General features: G+C 37.7%; 1 protein-coding gene across 2 annotated transcripts in view; it reads left to right on the forward strand.

Moving 5' to 3' along the window:
• SLC38A9 (solute carrier family 38 member 9) overlaps nt 1–17,659 on the forward strand; it is a 98,988-nt gene extending 81,329 nt beyond the window's left edge. For both annotated transcript variants that reach the window (XM_074205880.1, XM_074205881.1), the window contains exons 13-15: nt 9,846–9,994; nt 12,085–12,174; nt 15,804–17,659. In XM_074205880.1, coding sequence (XP_074061981.1) covers nt 9,846–9,994; nt 12,085–12,174; nt 15,804–15,969 — 405 coding nt within the window. In that variant the 3' untranslated portion in view covers nt 15,970–17,659. The remainder of the gene's footprint in view (nt 1–9,845; nt 9,995–12,084; nt 12,175–15,803) is intronic.
• The last annotated feature ends 3,794 nt before the right edge of the window (nt 17,660–21,453 follow it).

Here is a 21,453-nt window from a genome sequence, read left to right on the forward strand (position 1 = left end):
AGCCAAAAAAGGACACCTTGTTTTGGTCCCTGCTTAAAGAAATTTCTATTCTATGAACCAGAAATTGTTTTTAAAAGTTTTTACTTTGAGGAATATGTTTATCCTTTTCTCATTGTCTTTTATCTGAACATAAAGCCTCTAATATATCATTGTAAACAATCCTACTGTCTTTTGTACCTATTCTTTTTTCTGTTAACTGACTGCTTGAGAGTACAAATCACAAATCTTTCTTTTTTAAATATCATTTCACATAATAATAGCATAACAGTAACCCAGGTTGCTCCTTACCACAAACAAATACACTGTGATCAATAATTTTAGACTTCTAATTTTATCTTAAATCTTGCATTCAAGTATCAGGACATTCTAAAAGTCAATGGGCATTTAAGTGTAACTGAATAATCTGACTAAACCAAAATGTCCATGTAGAGAGCCAGGATCTCTTTCCATCTTCTTGAATTTAGCAGTATATCACATGAAGTTATCTGTTCTAGAAAACATTTTTTCCTGAAGATTCTGAGTCAAAGGGATCTGTCCTTAGAACAGAGTCCACAGATTGTCTGGCTTAACCCACTTCATGCTGAGGGACACATGCACATGACCTCAGAGTTGTTCATTGCAGTGTCAGTTATTAAGAGTACATGAAATGGTCCTTCCACCTCACTTCTAGGGCCATAGATTCACTTGCCAGATCCCAGGTCAAGTAATGCCCTCTCTAGTAGTTTCCTAGGGACTATTGCTAAAACCTGCTTCTGGTAAAAGTTAGTATAATTTAATAGGGTTTGGCAAATCTAATCACATTAGTCTTCAAATAATTATTTCACATGATAGAAACCTAATGGGATTGAACTTTTTAATCAACAGAGCTATAGGAAGACCATTAGACTGGGATGCTTATAACTCATCTGAAAATTTTGAGAGTTTCAATTTTCATACACCATTGCTCTTTTTACCTTGCCTAAGTATTATGGGTGATATGTACTAGTATCCTTGATGACCTGATCTATAAAGTGGGTGCTTCTCTCACTTGATATTGTTTAACAGTTCCCCTAATAGGGGAAACCCTGATATAAAAGTTTCTTTTCAACTATTAAAGTAGTTCTACATGTGAAACTGTAAGCCAATTTGAGAATTTATATTAATTATTAAAACATTCAAAACTTTTACTTTACAGCATCTTTCTTCTGTCTCTCATACCACCCTAGTGCACACTGTTATCATCTCATGCCTATTGGTGGGTCTGCTGCCTCAAATCTTACCCCAGTCCAATCTGTTCAGCTACTAAAGTGATGTCCCCAAAAACACAGATCTGATCTTGTCCCTTCCCACTCAGTAAACTCCAGTAGCTTCCTCTTCCCTCCAACATCAAATATAAGATGGTCCTTTCTTTTTTTTCCTTCATTTTATTTATTTAAGGCAATGGGGGTTAAATGACTTGTCGAAGGTCACACAGCTAGGCCATTATTAAATGTCTGAGGTCAGATTTGAACTCACGTACTCCTGACTGCAGGGCTGGTACTCTATCCACTGCACCACCTACCTGCCCCAAGATAGTCCTTTCTAACCTGACCCCTCCCACCTATTTTGAGTTTTACAAATTTCCCCCCTAATCTTACTTCCCTTCCCCACCCCCCCACAGAAGGCAATTTGCCAGTCTTTACATTGTTTCCATGGTATACATTGATCCAAATTGAGAGATGAGAGAGATATCATATCCTTAAGGCAGAAACATAAAGTATAAGAGATAGCAAGATCAGATAATAAGATGTCAGTTTTTTTCCTTCTAAATTTAAGGTAATAGTCCTTGGTCTTTGTTCAAACTCCAGTTGTTTCTCTGGATACAGATGGTATTCTCCATTGCAGACAGCCCCAAATTGTCCCCGATTGTTACACTGATGGAATGAGTGAGTCCATCAAGGTTAATCCCAATGTAGACTTTTTGATGCAATGATTGTGGGCTCCAAACTGCTCCACCAACAAGACCCTCCATCTCTCTGCCCCAGACATCCTTTTTGTCCATCTGTCATGCTGCCAACCTCTCTGCTTCACTTAAGCCCAGTTTGAATCCTCCCTTCCACTGGAAGCCTTTCCTCACCCTCTATAGTTGGGTTCCTTCTCTCTGTTAAGTGTTTCCTAGTAATCCTGCATATATATTGTTTTTATCTTTGTTTAATTGTAAGTTCCTTAAAGATAGGGTCTTTTGTCTCTCTTTGCATCCTCATTTCTTGGCATAGTGCCTGGCACATAGAAGAAAGTTAATGAAAGTCTACTGAGACAACAGCTACTAATACTATGCAAAGATGATGGTCCTCTAAGTATCAGTCAGTAAGCGTTTATTAAATGTCTGAAGGGGTAGATGAAAACTGTTCCAGGAGCGATGAAAGCTGCTGCAGCAGGTGCTGGGAAGCTTAGAGCTTAGTCAAAGTTAATAGTTTGACCTTGCCTTTCTCAAGTTAGGGCTTATTACTCTCTTGAGCATTTGACCTCACAAGGAGAGGACCCAAGGTGCTTTTCGATCCATGGCTGAAATTGGCTTAGTCCCAGATCCAGAGGTGATTTAGAGCTGTAAAAAGAAGAGCCTACACTGGTGTAGCTCCAGACTTGGGACATCGAAGGTGGCTGTAAACACAGGGGTGGATGGTGTTCAGAGACATCCCTCAGTGAGTCTGGCAGACTGGACCTTCCTCTCAGGTGATCAGATGACATGAGCTTAAAAGGGGAGTCTGCCAAACCAGGTAGCTCTGATCCAGAATACTTCCTGTACGGGTTTAAAAACATCTTCTTATCTTTATTATTTGGCAGTGGAAGTCTTTTGATGACTTAGCCTATTATGCATTGAAATCTGAGTCAGAAGGCACCATTTAACTGCAAAAGGAAAAATATTATATGGTGCTCTGCATCTCAACCATAAGTCTGTCAGAAAGTTTTCATTAATTTATCATTAAATTCAAGCATTTGTTTTGTTTTATGGAAGGATGTCCAAAATAAGAGTCTGCTCAGGCCCTTGGACACCTCTCTTGCTCATGATATTTTTGAAATAACAAGGCTTATAGGAGCCTTCAACATATATCTTAAGACTCTCCCCGAAATACCCTAATTTGTCAGTTTCCAGGACATGATCCAGTGGTGATCTTGCTGCAGAAGAAAGTGTTCTACTTCCATTTTCATGAACTCTGAAGCTCCTTTATCTGATCATAATCATTAATCATTCCCTCCTTCCCTTTGCCTTATAGCCCCTAAATCTTTCTCTTTCTTCACCATGACCTTTAGTCCTTCCTCCCTGTATCAGTTCCTTCCCTGACCATTACCCCTGTACTAACTATACTCTCCATTAATACCTGTCTTGGCTTCTTGGTGGACCAGATAAATTCATCATTATCCTTTCTTTTCTGCTTGAATCCCTTGTCCCCTTAACTTGCAGTCAATTATGCTTTGTCAAGCCTAATTAGATTATTCCTCCTATCTGTATCTTTCATTCCTATTCATGTATTATTGAACAGAGCTGGTGGGTCCACTAAAAATGTGTGTTATATGATCTCAAAGGTCCCTTACTGCATCAGGGCAGTTCTTTTACTTCTTTTACTTTTATTTCTTTTTTTTACTTACTTTTACTTCTCTACCTATCTTGTTCCCTAATGGACTTCCTAACCTACTCACCATAGTAACTACTCCAGTCCTTGTCTTTCCTATTCAAACCTCCTATAGCAACTTGTAGCCCCACCTTCTTGTTTCAACAAAATAATCGAGACCATTCACCAATCACTCCCTTTTTCCCCTTCTCATTTCATGTCACTTAGATGTCTCCCACACTTTCTCCTTCTTCCCTGTTGTCCTACACAGAAAAGTGGACCTTCTTCCACCCAAGGCAAACCCTACTAGGTCACTGATTAATCCCTTTCCATCCCCTTTTGTCCGGCACATTGCCCCTTTTATCATCCATATTCTTTCACTAAGCTTCAATTTTTTCCTTCCTAATTGTTTACAAACATGCCCTAGTCTCCCCCATACTTAAACGCTTTGATACATTCATCCCCATTATATCTTTTGCCTTTCATGACTAAATTTGAAAGAGTGGTATATTTTTGGTACCTCTAAGTCCTTTCCTTTTACTCTCTTCCAAAACTTCTAAAAAAGTTTGTAAGACTTCAGGCTTGATTATTCAACTGAAATTGCTCCCATCAAAGTTTTTAATGTTCTCTTAATCACCAACCCTAATGGCCTTTTTTTAGGTATCATCCTTGTCTTGTCTGCAACCTTTGACATTGCTAGTACCCCTCTTTCTCTCTCCCTCTTTTTCTAGGTTTTTGTAACATGGCTTTTTCCTTTCTGTCCTCCTGTCTGTCTATCTAATCTCTCCTCACCTTTCTTTGTTGAATCTTCCTCCAAGTCATATTCACTCACTGTGGGGATCCACCAAGTCTCTGTCCTGGCCTTCTCTCTCATGGCCCATGATCTTAAAATGACTTTTACATTTTTTTAATGGTTGAAAAAAAAGTTAAAAAAGAATACTGTTTTGTGGCTTGCAAAAATTATGTGAAATTCACAATCTCCAGTGCATCTTTTAGCATGTCAAATAAAAAAAAAGTAAACTTTGATTGTCATGGTTTTGAAACACAGTGGAGTGTGAATTATTTTGTTCTTGAATTAGATAACATTATAAGCCTTGAGATTAATTATACAGTGACAATATAGTTGTGCTAAAAGAATACAGAATATATTAGGAGACTCAACATTTATCTCAGTATTTCCAGCTCACAGGATAGCAGCAGAAAAAAATTACAAAATGTAAAAATAGGATATCTCATCTGGGCAAGATTTCTTTTTTCTTTCTTCCTTTTTTTTTTTTTTTTTTTGCAAGGCAAGTGGGGTTAAGTGGCTTGCCCAAGGCCACACGGCTAGGTAATCATTAAGTGTCTGAGACTGGATTTGAACCCAGGTACTCCTGACTCCAGGGCCAGTACTTTATCCACTGCGCCACCTAGCTGCCCCTATTGCCCATGTTTTTTAAATTTTTCATTGTACTTATAGGTTGTGCTCATCTTTTTCCTCTACTTTTTTTTTCTTTTAAAAATACTCTTTGGGGCAGCTAGGTAGCCCAGTGGATAGAGCACCGGCCCTGGAGTCAGGAGTACCTGGGTTCAAATCCGGCCTCAGACACTTAATGATTACCTAGCCGTGTGGCCTTGGGCAAGCCACTTAACTCCATTTGTCTTGCAAAAAAAAAAAACTAAAAAAGAAAATACTCTTTGTTGTGAGGGATAGCTCTCTAGAAGGGGGAAAGCTACAGGGGGAAACTGTGATATAAAAAAAAAGACATCAATAAAAATGTATTTTAAAAATTATATTCTTATAATTTCATAGTAACTGAGAAGACATTTTCAAATAATGAAACATGATCAGCATTAACAGATGAACATGTATAATTAATTTTAATGCTAGGGAACACTAACTTTGCATCCCAATGAAATGAAATGTTATTCTCCCCCCCCAAAAAAAAAATTCCTTTCTTCCCATCAGAATTGTATTAGAAAAAATTGTGCATTATCATTATTAGGGTTTGAATTTTGGAAGAAAAATTAGTGGAAATTTGTTTTTATCTTGTAATAAAAGTATCTTCATAAACCTACAGATAATTACTATCTGATAATTTGTAGGAAAAAGTTTGTTCACCATATTCTATATTATTGCGTGTCAGTTAACTCTCTGCAGATAATTATCCAAATCTAATCTCTCTCTCCTGACATACATTCCGATGTCCACAACTGATTCAAACTCATTATATATCCAAATGTAATTAATAGCTTTCTTCCCAAACCCTCCCCTCTACCTGCTTATTCTGTTATTATAAAAGGCCTTACTATTATTGTAAAAATCTTTTCAGTCAGCTTTTTGACCCTATTTGAGTTTTCATGACCAAGATACCAGAGTAGTTTCAGCTCCTTTTACAGTTGAGAAAACTGATGCAAACAAGGTTGAGTAAATTGCCCAGGTCACACAACTAGGAAGTGTATGACACCAGACTTGAACCCAGGAAGACAAGTTTTGCTGCCTCCAGGTCTGGCGCCATATACACCTAACTGCTACTTTTGGCACATAGTAAGTGCTTAATATACATTTGTTACCGAGGATAGTAATCCTGAAGTAGGAAAATTTCCCAATATGGAAAAGATCATATACACTCAGGATGAGGTATTAATTTACTTCAACAGTCCAAAACAATAACCTTGGAAAAATTATTTCCCAAAATCATGTGATCCCTTTAAGAGTCTTTCTTTTTTAGAGATTTCTTCCTGACCCCTCCCCTTCCCCCCCTCAAAATAGGTAGGACAAAGCTGATCACAAAAGACCCTCTTCCTCCCATCAATTCCTTCAGGGAAAGAGGTCAAAGATCTTAATCTGTATTGAGATATTTTTTACTAAAACTAATTAGCATCTTTAACCTAGTTTCTGAGACCTTAACTTTCCTCCTTGATCTTTTATACACTTTCCTTTTAAAAAAAAAAGTGGGAAGGGTCAGTATGAGGGGATTTTAGTAGAAAATAATTTTGGCTGAGGACATTGTTTCCTGAGAAGTTTGACTAAGTACTGATAAAGTCTCCTTCCTTTAGCTAAATCTGGAAAGGATGTTAGACTGCAGAAATATTTATTTCATAATATTTTCAGCTGAACTAAAATAGGTTTTAATATGTTTCATAATTCTCTTGAGAGGAAGCTTAGTATAGTAGATTTGAGTTCTAGATTTTTGAGTCAGGAAATCTGGGTTAAAATTCCAGTTCTGGCACTAGATATCTGGCAATGAACAAGTAATTATACCTCTCAGCTTAGTTTCTTCAACTATGAAGTAGGAATTACTTACCTTTAAGGAAAGCATTTAGTAAATCTTAAAATGATTTCCAAATGTCTGATGTTGTCCAAAATGTCCTAGGAATTATTTTGCCTCTGTCACACATTTAAATGAATTCGAAGTTGTTTGGGGGCAAATTGAATTTCACAAATGACAGCTTATTAAATTTCAGAAAGGAATCCTCCATTGGTATATTGTGAAATCCACTGAGTTTTATTATAAAAGAATTCCAAAAAGTTTGGATTTCTCCAGCTGTACTTATTGATGCTTTTAAGACTTTTCTGTATATGAGGGTACTAGGTCACCAGTCTCTGCCATGAAGGAACTTGATGGGGTACACAGTGTGTTCACTAATTATAGTCACTGCAGTTTTAAATGTAAGCACATAAATTTTCCCAATAACAGAAGTCTTGTATTAATCTATTTAGAAAAATCATATTGATGAAATTGTAATTCATGGTTGAGTTTCAGGAAAAAAACACTCATTGTACATTAACCATATAAAAGTCATTTAAGTAACAAATTATTGTATTGTAAAAGATATGTAGAATTTTAAAACAATAAAGATTTGAACCTGTAAAACAAATTAAAAACCACAAATTACAGTCATTTGATTCAAAGAAGAATGTGAAAAGATCTGTTCAAAGCTCTGTAAGAAAAATTGGAGAGGGTAAATTCCCTTTTAATTTGGGGCTGAAGAAGGGAAGGTGCTATAGAAAGGCATCAGGGAAGAGATGAAACCTAAGTTGAGATTTGGAGAAAGAGAATTTCTGCCAACAGGAAGGTGTGCAGTTCAGATTAGAATGTGCCTTCGGGAAGGTGAGAGAATTCAGGTTTCAGGAAGGAAAATGGCCAATAGCCCAGCTGGTAGTTACCTAATTGATATTACCTAAGGGACACAGTGTGAAGAGGAATTAACAAGATAGCTTGGCAGCCAGTTTGTAAAAGACCTTTAATGACTAATAGAATTTGTAGTTTATCATATCCCAGTGCTGTGCCGGAAGCATCTCATTGGAACAATATAGAGAACTGGAGCCATAGACCTGGAAGCAGGATTCAAATTTGGCTTCCGATTATGTGACCTTACACAAATCACTCAACCTGTTTACCTGTTTCTTCATCTGTAAAATAGAATAATAACCTTTACATCTCTATGAAAGACATTTTCAAATACAATTGGCATTAACAGATAGACATGTACAATCAGTTTTGATGATAAGAACACATACTTTGAATCCCAGTGAAACAAAATATTCCCCCCAAAACATTCCTTTCTTCTCATTAGTAGACCTGTATTGCAAAAATATCATCATCATCATCATCATCATCATCATCATCATCATCATCGTTTTGAATTTTAGCAGCAAAGATTAGCAGACATTTATTTTCTTTCTTATTATAATAATGCCTGCATAATCCTCTATTTTAACCTCATGGTTCACAAAGCCTAAAATATTTACTTTCTGGTTCTATATAGGAAAAAGTTTGCTGACTCCCCCTACTCCATAGTATCTCATTTGTTTATCTCTTCAACTCCTTTTGCAATTTTAAATCTATGATCACCTGCCAAGAGAAAGGAAAAAGCAGAGCAGGCTTAGGACAGACTTCCATGCTTAGAGAGCAGGAGAAAGAAAGCAAATCATGAAAAGAGACTGAAAAGGAACTGTTAGACAAGAAGAGAACTAGGAGAGAGAAGCTTCCTGGAAGGCCAGGGAGAAGAGTATTAATAAGAGAATTTCCCCCTTCCTTAAACATTCTCTTTTTCTTTGACAAATTTTCATATAGCACTTCCTCGGGACCTTTTCTTTTTCTCCCATTACAGTTTACCTTGAAATTATGCTTGGTTATACCTGGCTTATCCTAGTTTCGTACTAGTATAGGATCTCCTTGGAAGCAAAGACCATCTTTGTGCCCCAAAGGTCTAGCACTACACTTTGCTCTTAGGAATAGTTATTTAATAGTTATGTAATTGAATTTGAAGGGACAATAAGTGATGTGAGATGCTTTAGAATAGTAAAGTGAGACTTGAGAAGTTTGGTGGCAAGGAGGATTTGGGGATTAGTAGTGTAATGGAGATGATAGCCCACTTCTAAGGGATCAACAAGTGATGACCATCACCTCATTGTTAATTTATTGGAGAGGAATATAGGTAAGAGTCAAATGTAAGAACTGTAGTCCTACATCTAACCCAGCCTTACTGTGCCACTAGAGATAAGTCAGTTAACCTCTCATTGACCCAGGCTGTATACACTGACAGTAGTCACAGGTGGCAGAGGGAGTTTTCTCACTGGGTGTTTCCTGTGCCAACGAAATCATAGGTTCAGTTGGGAAAAAAATTAAAATTACTCATCTGATAACAGCTTTGGTAGTTTCCTTCTTGTTCTTAAAGAAAAGTTACTGGAAATTTTTGGCGGAGCAAATTGGCCCCTTTATACAATCTAAAGCTAGTTCTCTCAAATGGAATGTGTATGGCATCTATATTTCAGAGAAAGGAATGAAAAACAATTCTAGACTTTCCAGATATCAAGCTATTTGAGGGAGGCAAGAATGGAAACAGGAAGTAGGAAATTCATACCTTTCCATTTGGTGATAGTGCTGATACTTGACTGAGACAGGAAGCCTCTATAGATCACATGAGGGAATGGTAAAATCACTGTTCTTCTTCACAGAGTCACTACAGATGAGAGAGTATTGGATTAAAATAGTCATTGCAAGTAGACAAAAACCTTTACTCTAAGGAACTAGGCTGAAAAATAAGTCTTGCCCTTCTATGTATTGTGTGTGGAATCGATTTGTCAAGAATTGTTTTGGTATAACCTTTATCAGATTACAAACTGTCATGGGGAGGGGGGGAGGGAAGGGAAGAGGATAGAAAAATGTAGAATTCAAAAATCTTACCAAAAATGAATGTTGAAAATAAGCCTTATAAGTAATTGGAAAAGAATAAAATATAAATTTAAAAAATTGTTTTGACATTTTCTTACTAATCTTCTTGTATTAGAATTTTTTAGACAACTTCCCGAGCAATGACATCTTTTCATTCATTGGAAGGATATTTCTGCTGATCCAAATGATGACTGTGTACCCACTCCTAGGCTACTTGGCTCGAGTCCAACTCCTGGGATATGTCTTTGGTAATGTTTACCCCAGGTAAGGCCTCTTTTCTATACCAATAGGATTTCTGGAGTGTCAGGTTATGTAAAGAGCACAGTTAGATTAGCCATCTCAAAATAGAGAGTATTTTAAACAATAATAATCTCCTTCAATTCTGTATTGGTTACTCAGGACAAGTTTTTAAGAATCTTTTTATCTGGATAGCTTTAAATAGGGAAGGCAGTCAAAGATCATAGATTTCAAGCTAGAAGGGACCTTCAAATAGCTGAGGCCAAGAGACATTTTAAGGTAATTTGCCCAAGGTAATACTCCAGTTATCTAGAATGGTTTAAGGACATTCCAGTATTAGGACACTCCAGTCCTGAGCTGAATAACTTCTGATATTAATTGAATTATCTTATTGGGGAGGAAGGTCAGACATATGAAACTCTTGAGGGAGAAAATTCTTATCTGTGACCTAGAGTCCTGGAGAGTTGCCTGAAGGACTGAAGTCACATGACTCACCCCTGTCCTTGGGACTAAGAGAGGCAGCCTCCAAGTTTGAAGCTACACAACCTGTAACCTTGTGTGCCATTCCTTGATGAAAATACTGTTATTCCCTTTAAAACAGAACGAGAAATTGCATGTATGCTTATAATATAGAGCTGTAAGAAGCACACTGATCTCTTAATTTCAGTTGATACTAGTTATTTGAGCAGTGTGAGTAAGGGAAGATTTTGAAAGAATCAAGTTTCATTCCATTGTTTATGTTTGTAAAAAAGTCTTACTTAACTTTAATATATTTGAGGAGAAAAGTGGTTTTTTATTATGTTAAGTAAAAATTTGGTTTTTAAGTCTCATTTATGGGAACCAAATTTTTGCAACTGCTTTGACTCAATTTTTGATTAAGTGTAATAAAGATTTCTTGGCAGCCACATGGCACAGTACAGAGCCTGGAGGTAGGAAGATCTGAATTCAAATTTAGCCCCAGACCCTTAGACTGGGCAAATCACCTAACTTCTGGCTGCCTCAGTTTCCTCAGTGGAACTTCCCAGGGCAGTAGGTATGAGGTTCAAATGAGATAATTGTAAAGTGCTTCACACCTTTTCCCTGACACAGAATAGATTCTATATAAATGCTAGCTATTTTTATTATCTATTAAATAAACAGCTCATATTTAAGATAATTTTATCATAAATTTGCTAACCTTCAAGTTGAGAGCAATTGATTCTCCTTCTAGAGATTTGAGCTAGCAGCTGTGGCAGCCTCAGCATTCCATATGTGGGAGGTGGATTTCATCAAATCCAAAGCTCTGGTTGTGTCTTACAAACTTTGCATTATTTATGGTCAGCTAAAATCAAATAAATACAGTTCAGTGATGAGCCAAAAAAAATTCCTGGCTCGTTCTCTTTTGTTCTTTGTGCTCTTCCCTCTCTGGAGGGGCCAAGGGACAGCCCTTGGAGTGCCAAGGTCTCCGCCTGAAAAGCAGCCTGTGCCAGAAGGGGCTCCCCTTGGGTCCCTCTCCCATCCTTCCCACCTGCCCCCATATGACCTAGGACATGGTCAGCCTCACGGGCATTTGGAAGTCCTTCCCATTTGTTGTGTCCTTGTCCAGCATAAAGAGCAGAGCCTCAGCCAGTGAGTGTTCTTGGGCAGACAAGAGGGGTGGGGGTGGGAGACTAGACAGCTTTTAAATCTACTGATTGTGTAACCGACCACCTGTTTATTTAAGCATGTTTTAAATTATCCTTCCCCTCATGCTTTTCATTTTCTCTAGTATAACTCATTGGGCTTCATCAGCCTGTGATCATTTTTTAACTTTAAAAGGGATTGCTTTTATCTGGGAATTTGGTTACTAAGAATCATTTTTCTTGGTGTGTTTCTCAAGCATTAGGTCTTAATAATCACATGTTGTATTTAAATGATTTGTCATATTACACCAGACCTTTTATAGGGTTTGAAATCTAGTAGAAGCACTGCCTCTGAGTCACTGGATCATTCTGAAGTCAGGAGAGTGAGCATGCTCATTAGCTATGCCATGCCATTTTAGAGAAGTGACAAATGAAGGCTGTTCTCTTTCAAAGTAATTAAATGCTCATTTGGCTTTTGTTTTATTCTTTCTTCCATGACCACCTCTTGACTTCTAGTATTTTCCATGTGCTGGTTCTTAACCTTCTTATCGTGGGAGCTGGAGTGACAATGGCCTGTTTCTACCCAAACATAGGAGGAATCATAAGGTATTGACCACATACCCCTTATTTTGTTAGCATTTCCTGATAAGAAATAGCCTTTCTCTTGTCTAATTTTACTTGTGTCTTGGAAGTTTCTTCAGATATGTTAAAATTATAGCTAAATGACAACTTTTGGCAAAAGTCAGAGAATTCATCTACTCCTTTCAGATTAGTGGTACTCTTGGAGACAAGTTATCTTTTTGGGAGATCTGAGTCTCTTTCTACCTCAGATCCAAATAATCCTTCCATCTTATCCAATTGCTATTACTTTTCTTTTTTCTCCTTTTCCTTTTTTGGGGGGATGGGTGGGGAACAATTGAGATTAAGTGACTTGCTCAGGATCATACCACTAGTAAATGTGTAAGACTGGATTTGAACTCAGGTCCTCCTGATTGGGCCAGTGCTCTATCCACTGTGCCACCTAGCTGCCCTCAGTTGCCATATTTCTATTACTTTTCTTTTTAAAAATCAAAGTGGAAATCTTCTTTTAAAGATGTTTATCTTAGATATCTATTTATGCATTACATCCATAATTGTCAAACTGTGAAAGCCCCCAAGTATAGAGGACTTCTGGTTGAGTCTGAACAAAAATTAGTTATTAGAAGGGAAAGATGGTAGGCATTTTTGGTGGGGCAGCCAGGTAATGGAGCCCCAGCTGGGATTAGCAGGGGCAATTTATGCTTGAAAACCACAAGGGGAGGTTGGGGAGGGGTTATGAGAGAGAGGACAGTCTTTTCCAGAAGCAGGATGTTTTGTAGCAGCAGTTGACCACAAGTCTGGTTTAAGCTGGTTTGAGGTACACGGTCAGCAAGGTCAGCCAGCGAACACCAGCAAAGGCATCTGGGAATGAGCAAGACTTCTGGCTCCTGTAGCCTCCTGATTGGCTCCTGTTGGCAAACACGCTTCCTCTGTGTCCACTCCATCTGTATGGTAGAGAACTCATGGGAAACAGACGTGCCAGGCTCAGGAATATTTTCACAATAGAAAGAGAAAATTGAAGGTTGCTTCCCCTGGATGTCAGAACTCTCCATACCTTATGCCCCCAGGTGGTAATTCTGTATCTCTTTTCTCCCACTACTCTTGTGATTCTGAAGGATTTTTTAAAATTCTGGGCTCTGGGAAAAATCTATTTACCTTTTCTTGTTTTAGGCATTTCCTTTGTGTTTATGAAGTTAACCACAGGCATTTGCTAGTCTAGCTGTACTTATTAATTTTGCAGTGGAGTGCAGAGCATTGTTCTCTAGCTGGGGATTCAGAGATAAAATTGGGGAGAATTTTAGATCCTTTCCTACAGCTCCTCAGAACAGAGAGGGGAAGTAAATGTTGTTTGTCCTTGACAGCTGAGAGGTAATGCCATGACATGCAGGTGAGTTGGATATAAGTGAGTTGGTGGTGGTGCAAAGTCACCAGCCTCGCTTTCTCCTCCAGAGGCATCAGGTTCCAATGGACTGATATGGATCGGGACAACTGGGAATGGCCCCAGATGCAGTGGGAGAACTTGACTTTTTAAAGCTAGCTCTTTCCCAGGTCACAGTTTGACCAAAGCGATGCCCATTCTTTCATTAAGGTTAGGTAAGAGAGAAAGGAAGCAAAGAGACCAAAAAATGACCTTTTCTTAAAAAAAGGAGAAAGGAAAATAAATCGTTGGGTGGGTTAGACCCTCAGGGTTTCTAGCCAGAACATAAACCATTGCTGTTTGAATTCATTCTGAACTAATCTTGGCTCAAACAATCGCTAAGTGGACTTAGCCTGAAACCCATTGTTAGCCAATCAAGTAGAGCCAGAAGGGAACATATAGAGTGGTTCAAGAAGCCTTTTCACCACATTATGCCACCACTGCTACCTAGACTTTAAGTTACTTATAGGGGCAGCTAGGTGGCTCAGTGGAAGGAGCACTGTCACTGGAGTCAGGAGGACCTGAGTTCAAATACGGCCTCAGACACTTAATGATTACCTAGCTGTGTGGCCTTGGGCAAGCTACTTAACCCCGTTTGCCTCGCAAAAACCTAAAAAAAAAAAGTTGCCCATAAATTAGGTCCACAAAATTCAAAGTTGTCCTTTTTTTAAAGGTTTTTGCAAGGCAAATGGAGTTAAGTGGCTTACCCAAGGCCACACAGTTAGGTAATTATTAAGTGTCTGAGCCCGGATTTGAACTCAGGTCCTCCTGACTCCAGGATCAGTGCTCTATCCGCTGCCACCTAGCAGCCCCAAATGTTGTCTTTTAAAGACTGGATCTTCCTGTCTCACACAATCTAGAAATACAAGTTACTTATGAACTAGCCCCATCCCACCCTGATCAACTTTATCTTTTTTGTCTTTGACCTGAGCTAGTTTTACATTTCCTCAGACAGCTTTATGGCTCCCCTCATCCTGGGAACTTAACATATTAATGCTGAACTTAGAACACAGTCCCAACCAGCTTAGCCTTCTGTAGTTCAAGAGAGCCTCCCAGCTTAGGTTCTTCCTGCCTATCTGGGGTCACCAGGTATGCCACCAGGGCCACCATCTTTGATTCCCATCTTTTTTTCCTTCTGACCTGTTCTTCAGGCCCTGTTGGCAATATACCTGCCTCAGGTACTTGACAGAATAAAAGAAATGGATCATTGTTTACTGACATTTCATACCCTTCATATAGTCTTTTCTTCCACGAAAGACATTCATTCTGCTTACTTCCTTTCTGTCCTTCCAGGCTTCCCTTGTTCTTAGAAGAAGAGGGGTTCTGGGATTAAAGACATTACAATATTTATCTATGGTTTCACCATCTGTGGTTTGTTGGAAAATACTTAACCAAGTATATGCTGTGTGTTGAACATTATTGGAGTTTAATACTCATATTTTGGAGTTTATACTGAAGAAATAAAAATTTGATTCTTGGCTTCTATGTATACTTTTCTAAAGGACATAACACCAAAGAAATGGAAAAGTTTCTTACCATTTTTCACTCTCTCTCTCTCCCTTTCTTTGTGTATTTGTGTATGTGAGGGGGGTATCCCCAATCAGATCTATGAAGACAGAGACCTTAAGGTCCTTGTCCATGAAAGTTATTTCTCTAATCCTTTACAGTATGAGAGTATTTGAGAATGGGAGGGTCTGCACAAATAAAGTCCTATTATTGCATGGAAAGGACTTGTAGGACCCATTAAAACTTTATTCAAGAGAACTTAAGCTGTTGGGGAAGAAAAGGGTAATTGTGGAGGGGTTTTTTTTTTTTACAATCTTTAACAGTTACAATGAGCACTACTGAGGTATTTCATGTCCATCTTCATTTTTCAACAGATGCCAACAGATCCTTAAAAAGCCAGAATGCATAATTAATTTGTATAAGAACAAAGCTGGGAAGTCTATCTCCAGATGTATCAGGGGATGTGGCTACAGTCAGTGACAGCTGAATGTTTGGGAAAAAATAAAAACTCTTTATCAAGCGGATGTTCCTGAACAGATAAAGATGAACAGGAAATAATGTTTTATATTAACTTTGATGAGGAATTTTAAAAGTTTTAAACCCTAGTTCCTTTTCTCAACAGCCATGATTTCCTTGCCCTTTCACATTGAGGAAGATTTAAGTTGTAAGTTTTATTTGAAAAGTGGAAATACTCAAGAAAAACATTAACACAGTGTGCTTTTTCTTTTTACAGATATTCTGGAGCAGCGTGTGGTTTGGCCTTTGTGTTCATATATCCATCTCTCATCCATATCATATCACTGTACAATGACGAACGACTAACGTGGCCCACTCTGTTAATCCATGCCTTTATCATCCTCTTGGGCCTGGCTAACCTGGTGGCTCAATTCTTTATGTGAAAACCCCAATTGTTTGCTCCTATTTCATGGTATTTTGAATTTGTATAACAGCTCAAATGGAGTTACAATGTTAATTGTGATTGATAGAATTTTGAATGTCTTCTAGGATATTTGAAAAACAAGGATAAAAGGGATTTGATGACTGGGATGTTTGTGTATGTGTGTATCAAAAGGGCAATAAGGCTTGTCTTCTTACCTCCTCTGTACCTTTTACTCACTCAGTTATGGTTATCTCTTCTAAAATTAACAAAAATCAGGTTAAAAAGATTTTACTTTCCCATTTTTGTTAAGAAGTAGTTTTGTTAAGCCTTATACTATTTGACCTGACATTCAAGTTCCCAGCTAACTTTTGACATTTTGGTAAGCTGAATGCTCTAAGCCTAGGCCATAGGCAGGCCTATAGGAGCATCATCCTGTGTGGGCAACACTTCCTGTAGGATGATTGCATTCAGGTACCTCCTACATGCCCAAATCTTGCTTTCACCCCAATAACTAGTTTTTGCCAGGTGGCAAAAAAAAGTAAGATCATTCCCACCCTTCTACTTATTACAAACATAAGGTCTTTGTAGTTTATTTCTCTTGTGGTCCCATGTATATAAATATTTATACACAAATAATTTTCTAGGTTACCAGCTCATGGTTGCACATAAATGCAGTTCCATTTTTTTTTTAGAAACAAAAAGTACTTTTTGATGATACCACTTGGGAATAGATGGTGAGGAAAGTACCTGAAAGGAAACAGAAAAGCAAAAGGGAAAATTGACCCATATCAAAAGTAACCTCATAGGCTCTCACTCTGTGAAACCTTGCTGTTCTGTAGACTCCCACATCCTCAGGTCCCCGGATTCCTGTCCATGAGTCTTTCCCAGAGCAGCACCTTTTTAAATGGACCAAGTGGCTACCTAGTACTTGAGTGTCCTTGAATTGTATTTTGAGCTTGTAAGAGTAATAACTTAACTCTGGAGACCCAAAAAAGTTCTTCTAACAGAATTGTCCATAATTGTTCATAAAATCCTTAGGAGATGACATTAAGTCTCTTTTAGAAATATCTTTGAGTGTTTTGCAATCCTTGGGAAAGTAATTTAAAGAACTTTACTATGGTACAGTAGTCCTAACAGAGATTGCTGTGAAGGCCATCAGGGACCACTTTGTCCTTCCTTGATGTCTTCACAAGAAGAATTTGGAGGCTCAGAATGTCAGAACTTTATACCAGGCCAGGGTTGAAGAATTTGCTTGTCAGTCACATTCCTGAGGGTTTTTTCCCCTTTTTTTACAAATTTTGCACCTTTGCCCTGGTGTTTTTTCCACAAGGAGTTGGCTCTTTTGTTTTAATTCAATAACATTCTACATGTTACCTCATTCTGATTAATTTGTAGTCAGCCCTTCCTTTGCTTAGAGTTCCATTTTTAGCCTACTCTTTTCATGACTTATTGCCTACTTTTTAATTTCTTTTCCTAACAAAAGAGAACTAATTTCAGTCCATTTGCTTATAGCTTTTAGAGTGGCATCAAGATGTTCAATGAAACCATCACTTGTTACCCTTCTTTAGAAGGCCTTTGGAAAAAAGATCTAAGTGCTTCACAGAAGTGGGTTAAGGTTGATGTCAATTGAATTTGATGGCTAAAAGAAGCTATCATAGCCATCATGATTATCAAAGAAATTACCTAGGAGTAAGGAGTAAAGAAGATATATATATATATATATATATATATATATATATATATATATATATATATATATATGGAGAGAGAGAGAGATATAGATATATAGATATATATATATATATATATATATATATATATATATATATAAAAGTACTATTCACAGTAAAGGGAATTTTACAGTTTACTTGCATCAAGTTTATTTTACAAATACAGTTTTGAAAAATGCAATGGCAACTAAGGTATTGACAAATCTTTGTGTTGTTTTTGTCTAGACCATGACTGAAAAACCAAATTGTCCATAATGTATGGATTAAAAAGTATTTATTGAGAGCATGGTGCTATACTGGGTACTCTAGGAGATCCAGAGATAAATAAAACATTGTCTGCCCTCGAGCTCCTTTGTAAGGGGCAGATATCTATAATATCTATGTTAGCATAGAAGGTTTTAACAGTGATTTAGGAGAACAGTACTGAAGTAATTGTAAGAAGGAAGCAAATTATTGCTTTGGATGCTCAGGGAAGGTTTCACGGAGGAGATTCAGGGTGGAGGGATTTTAGCCTCCAAATTTATAAAAAAGTAGTGACTCTGACAGGCAGAATTTGAAAATTTTAATCTTTTAGAACAGGGCTGTCCAAAATGCGGCCTGCAGTGCGATTTTAAGCGGCCTTCTGTAGGTTTGCTAAATGCTTTAGTAAATGAAACCAAGCTTACCGCAGAGCTTTCACTAAAATGGAAAATCAAAATATATTGTCTGTTGTTTCAATAAAAACTTTTAAAAGTAAAGTTGGACAGCTCTGTTTAAGAACAATCCCAAAACTTAGATAATTGGGTCCCTCCTTACCCCAAAATGGAACATATACATGAAACTTAAATGGAATCAATTTTATTTTATTTAACACTTACTGAGAGACAAGTTTTTTGAGAACCATATGCATCTTTATCAACTTTCTTAAACTTTATATTTGAATATCTGTTTCTTTTACCCACTAATACAATTCTTGGAATAATTTCTTATGGGAAAATAATAATTAGTAATAGAGTGGATGTTACTTTATTTTTTTAAAAGTCTCAGCTAAGTTTCATTCTGCAAAAACTTTTATTTAGTTTTAAAACCCCATTAACTTCATACCTCTGAGCTTATTTATAAGAGCATTAATACAGAGGTTGGATTTTTTTTGTTAAAACACTGTCCCCATTTAAATGTTTAAATCCAAACTTATTTTTTAGGATCTTGTCATTGCTCTTTTGTTTAATAAGTTTTACCTCATTTCTAATGTTGAAATTAATTTCCAACTGGGTGATACCTATATTTATTTCCTGTTGCACTACTTTTGTGTTGTAGAAAAAGTAACACATAGACATACACACACACACACACACACACACACACACACACACACTGCCCCAGTTGTCACCTACTTAATGGTTATCTGCCAATTGCAGATAGTATAATATGTAATCATACATTGTGGACTAGCATTGTAAGAACATTACAACCAAGAGTTCTCAAATGTAATTTATTGTCTTTTTATATTAAAAAATTAAAAATTCTGGAAAACAACCATATTTGTTAGCCCACTTATTGAATTCTTGTTGTCAGAAATGGCAAAGCTGTGGGATTCATCATCCTTGCCCAAGGCAGCATTTCTTCTCCTTTACTTCTCCCTAAATGAACATCCCAAGTGACTTCATTACTCCCCAGCTCTAGCGAATGCCCTTAACTCAGACCAGGGTCATGTCAGTGATGATATGAGACATCTGATGAACTAAACTGTAAGAGTGAAACATAAAGATGCACTTGTTTTTTACTTAGTTAACCTTTTAGAGCAAGTTTAACCCTTACCAGGAGTGTGGCCAAATCTGATCATCTGTGAGAAAGGTATGTATGTGTCCATGAATCTTCCAGCACAATCTAGATCCCCAGAGTGTTTTAGTTTCTTCATATTCCCAAGGAATATAACATTCATTCAATTTTATTCTTCCATTTTTTTCCCCAATTATTTTTGTATGATAATGTTTGTCCTTCATTCTCAAAGAAGACCATGACATCAGGGAAGTGATGCTATGACAAGTAAGTGAATTGGATTTGAGTGAGGGAGTGCTGTGCTAAGTCACCAACTTCACTTGCTCCTCCAGAGCCTTTTGGATTCAATAGCCAAATATGAGTCAAGATGACTGGAGAAGGCCCTGGACACAAGACAATCAGGGTTAAGTAACTTGCCCAGGATCACACAGCTAGTAAGTGTCAGAGGCTGGATTTGAACTCCCATCCTCCTGATTCCAAGGCCAGGGCTCTCTCTACTGCACTACCTAGCTGCCCCCCAGGTATATTTATAGACTATGGGATGGATAGAGAAACACGATTACACGATTGATGGAATGAGCTACTAAAGGGGACAAAAGGAGAGAGTGGACACCAAGGGTCTCTATTGGTACCAGTGCTCAAGGTTGAAACTGGTGACCAACTGGACAGGTGTCTTCAAGTCCCTCTTCTGACATTATATATCAATCTGAAATAAGACTATCAGAATAACAAAAATGAGAATCTTTAAGCAAGGCAAGGGAATTACTGTTTGGGATGCCACACAGCATAGAAGTCCCAGAGTACACAAGAGGGACAGAGGGAGCAGGGCTTAAATAATAAGAGGGAGGGATTTTCAGGACTCTTATACATGAGTTGTTTTGCACAACAACCAAAGTCCATAGAGAAGTTTGGGAGAGGTTGGTGGGAGAATGACATAGTATGGTGGACTTGAACTCCAGGGGCAGCAACAGGGAACCTATTATGATCATGGGTCAGTTGGAGTCAAAGTCAGGTAGCTCGCTCTGTTGTGTGCATTCAACAATATGGCTGCAAAAATATAGGTGTGTGTATGAATGTGTATGTGCATAAACATGTATATATAAATCTGGAGAGAGATGTGTCCAAGAGAGAAAAAGCAAACCAGAACTGGAGAGAGGGGTGAATTATCATGGTTCTACAGAGAGGTAGATTTTTGTGAGTGCTAGAAGATGGAAAGAATGTGAGAGAGAGTGAGGGGGAGTTTGTTAATGATAGATTGGGTATTCTAAACCCTAAAAATAGTGGTAGAAGGGGGAACTTAGGTGGTACAGTGGATAGAACACTGGCCCTGGAGTCAGGAGGACCTGAGTTTAGATCTGGCCTCAGATATTTAATAATTACCTAGCTGTGTGACATTGGGCAAGCCACTTAACCCCATTGCCTTAAATAAATAAAATTATTTTTTTAAATGGGGTAGGAGCTAAAGATGACAGAGACAGGAAGAGAGTGCTCAGTCTGGCCAAATGAGGATGAGAGCTATAAGGTGGAAGTGAATTCAACTTGATAGAGGCCAATTCTAAATCAAATCTTCAAAAGTTGGAAGTTTGCTGTCTAAAAGAGAGAGAAGTAAGTACATATTATTGAAATTCCTCTTTAGAAAAACTTTCTTAAAACAGGGAGGAAAAGTCATGAAAACAATTTGAAATTTTGTCTAAAAAGTCACTAAATTCATGCTTACTCCTTGACCCATTAATGTCATTTAGTAGGTTTCTGCTGCAGATTGTATTTATGTACAGTACCTAGTGGGCACCCAGGTGGTCCAATAGTTTGAACACCAGGCCTGGAGTTCAAGACTGGTCTTGGACACTTAGCTGTGTGACCCTGGGTGAGTCACTTAACCCTGTTTGCTTCATCTGTAAAATGAGCTACAGATGGAAATGGTAAACTACTTCAGTATCTTTGCCAAGAAAACCCCAAATGGGGACATAAAGAGTCAGACATGATTGAAAAACAACTCTACAACAGTGCTTGGTTAG

Source organism: Macrotis lagotis, chromosome X, assembly GCF_037893015.1.
Source record: "Macrotis lagotis isolate mMagLag1 chromosome X, bilby.v1.9.chrom.fasta, whole genome shotgun sequence".
Lineage (NCBI taxonomy): Eukaryota > Metazoa > Chordata > Mammalia > Peramelemorphia > Peramelidae > Macrotis > Macrotis lagotis.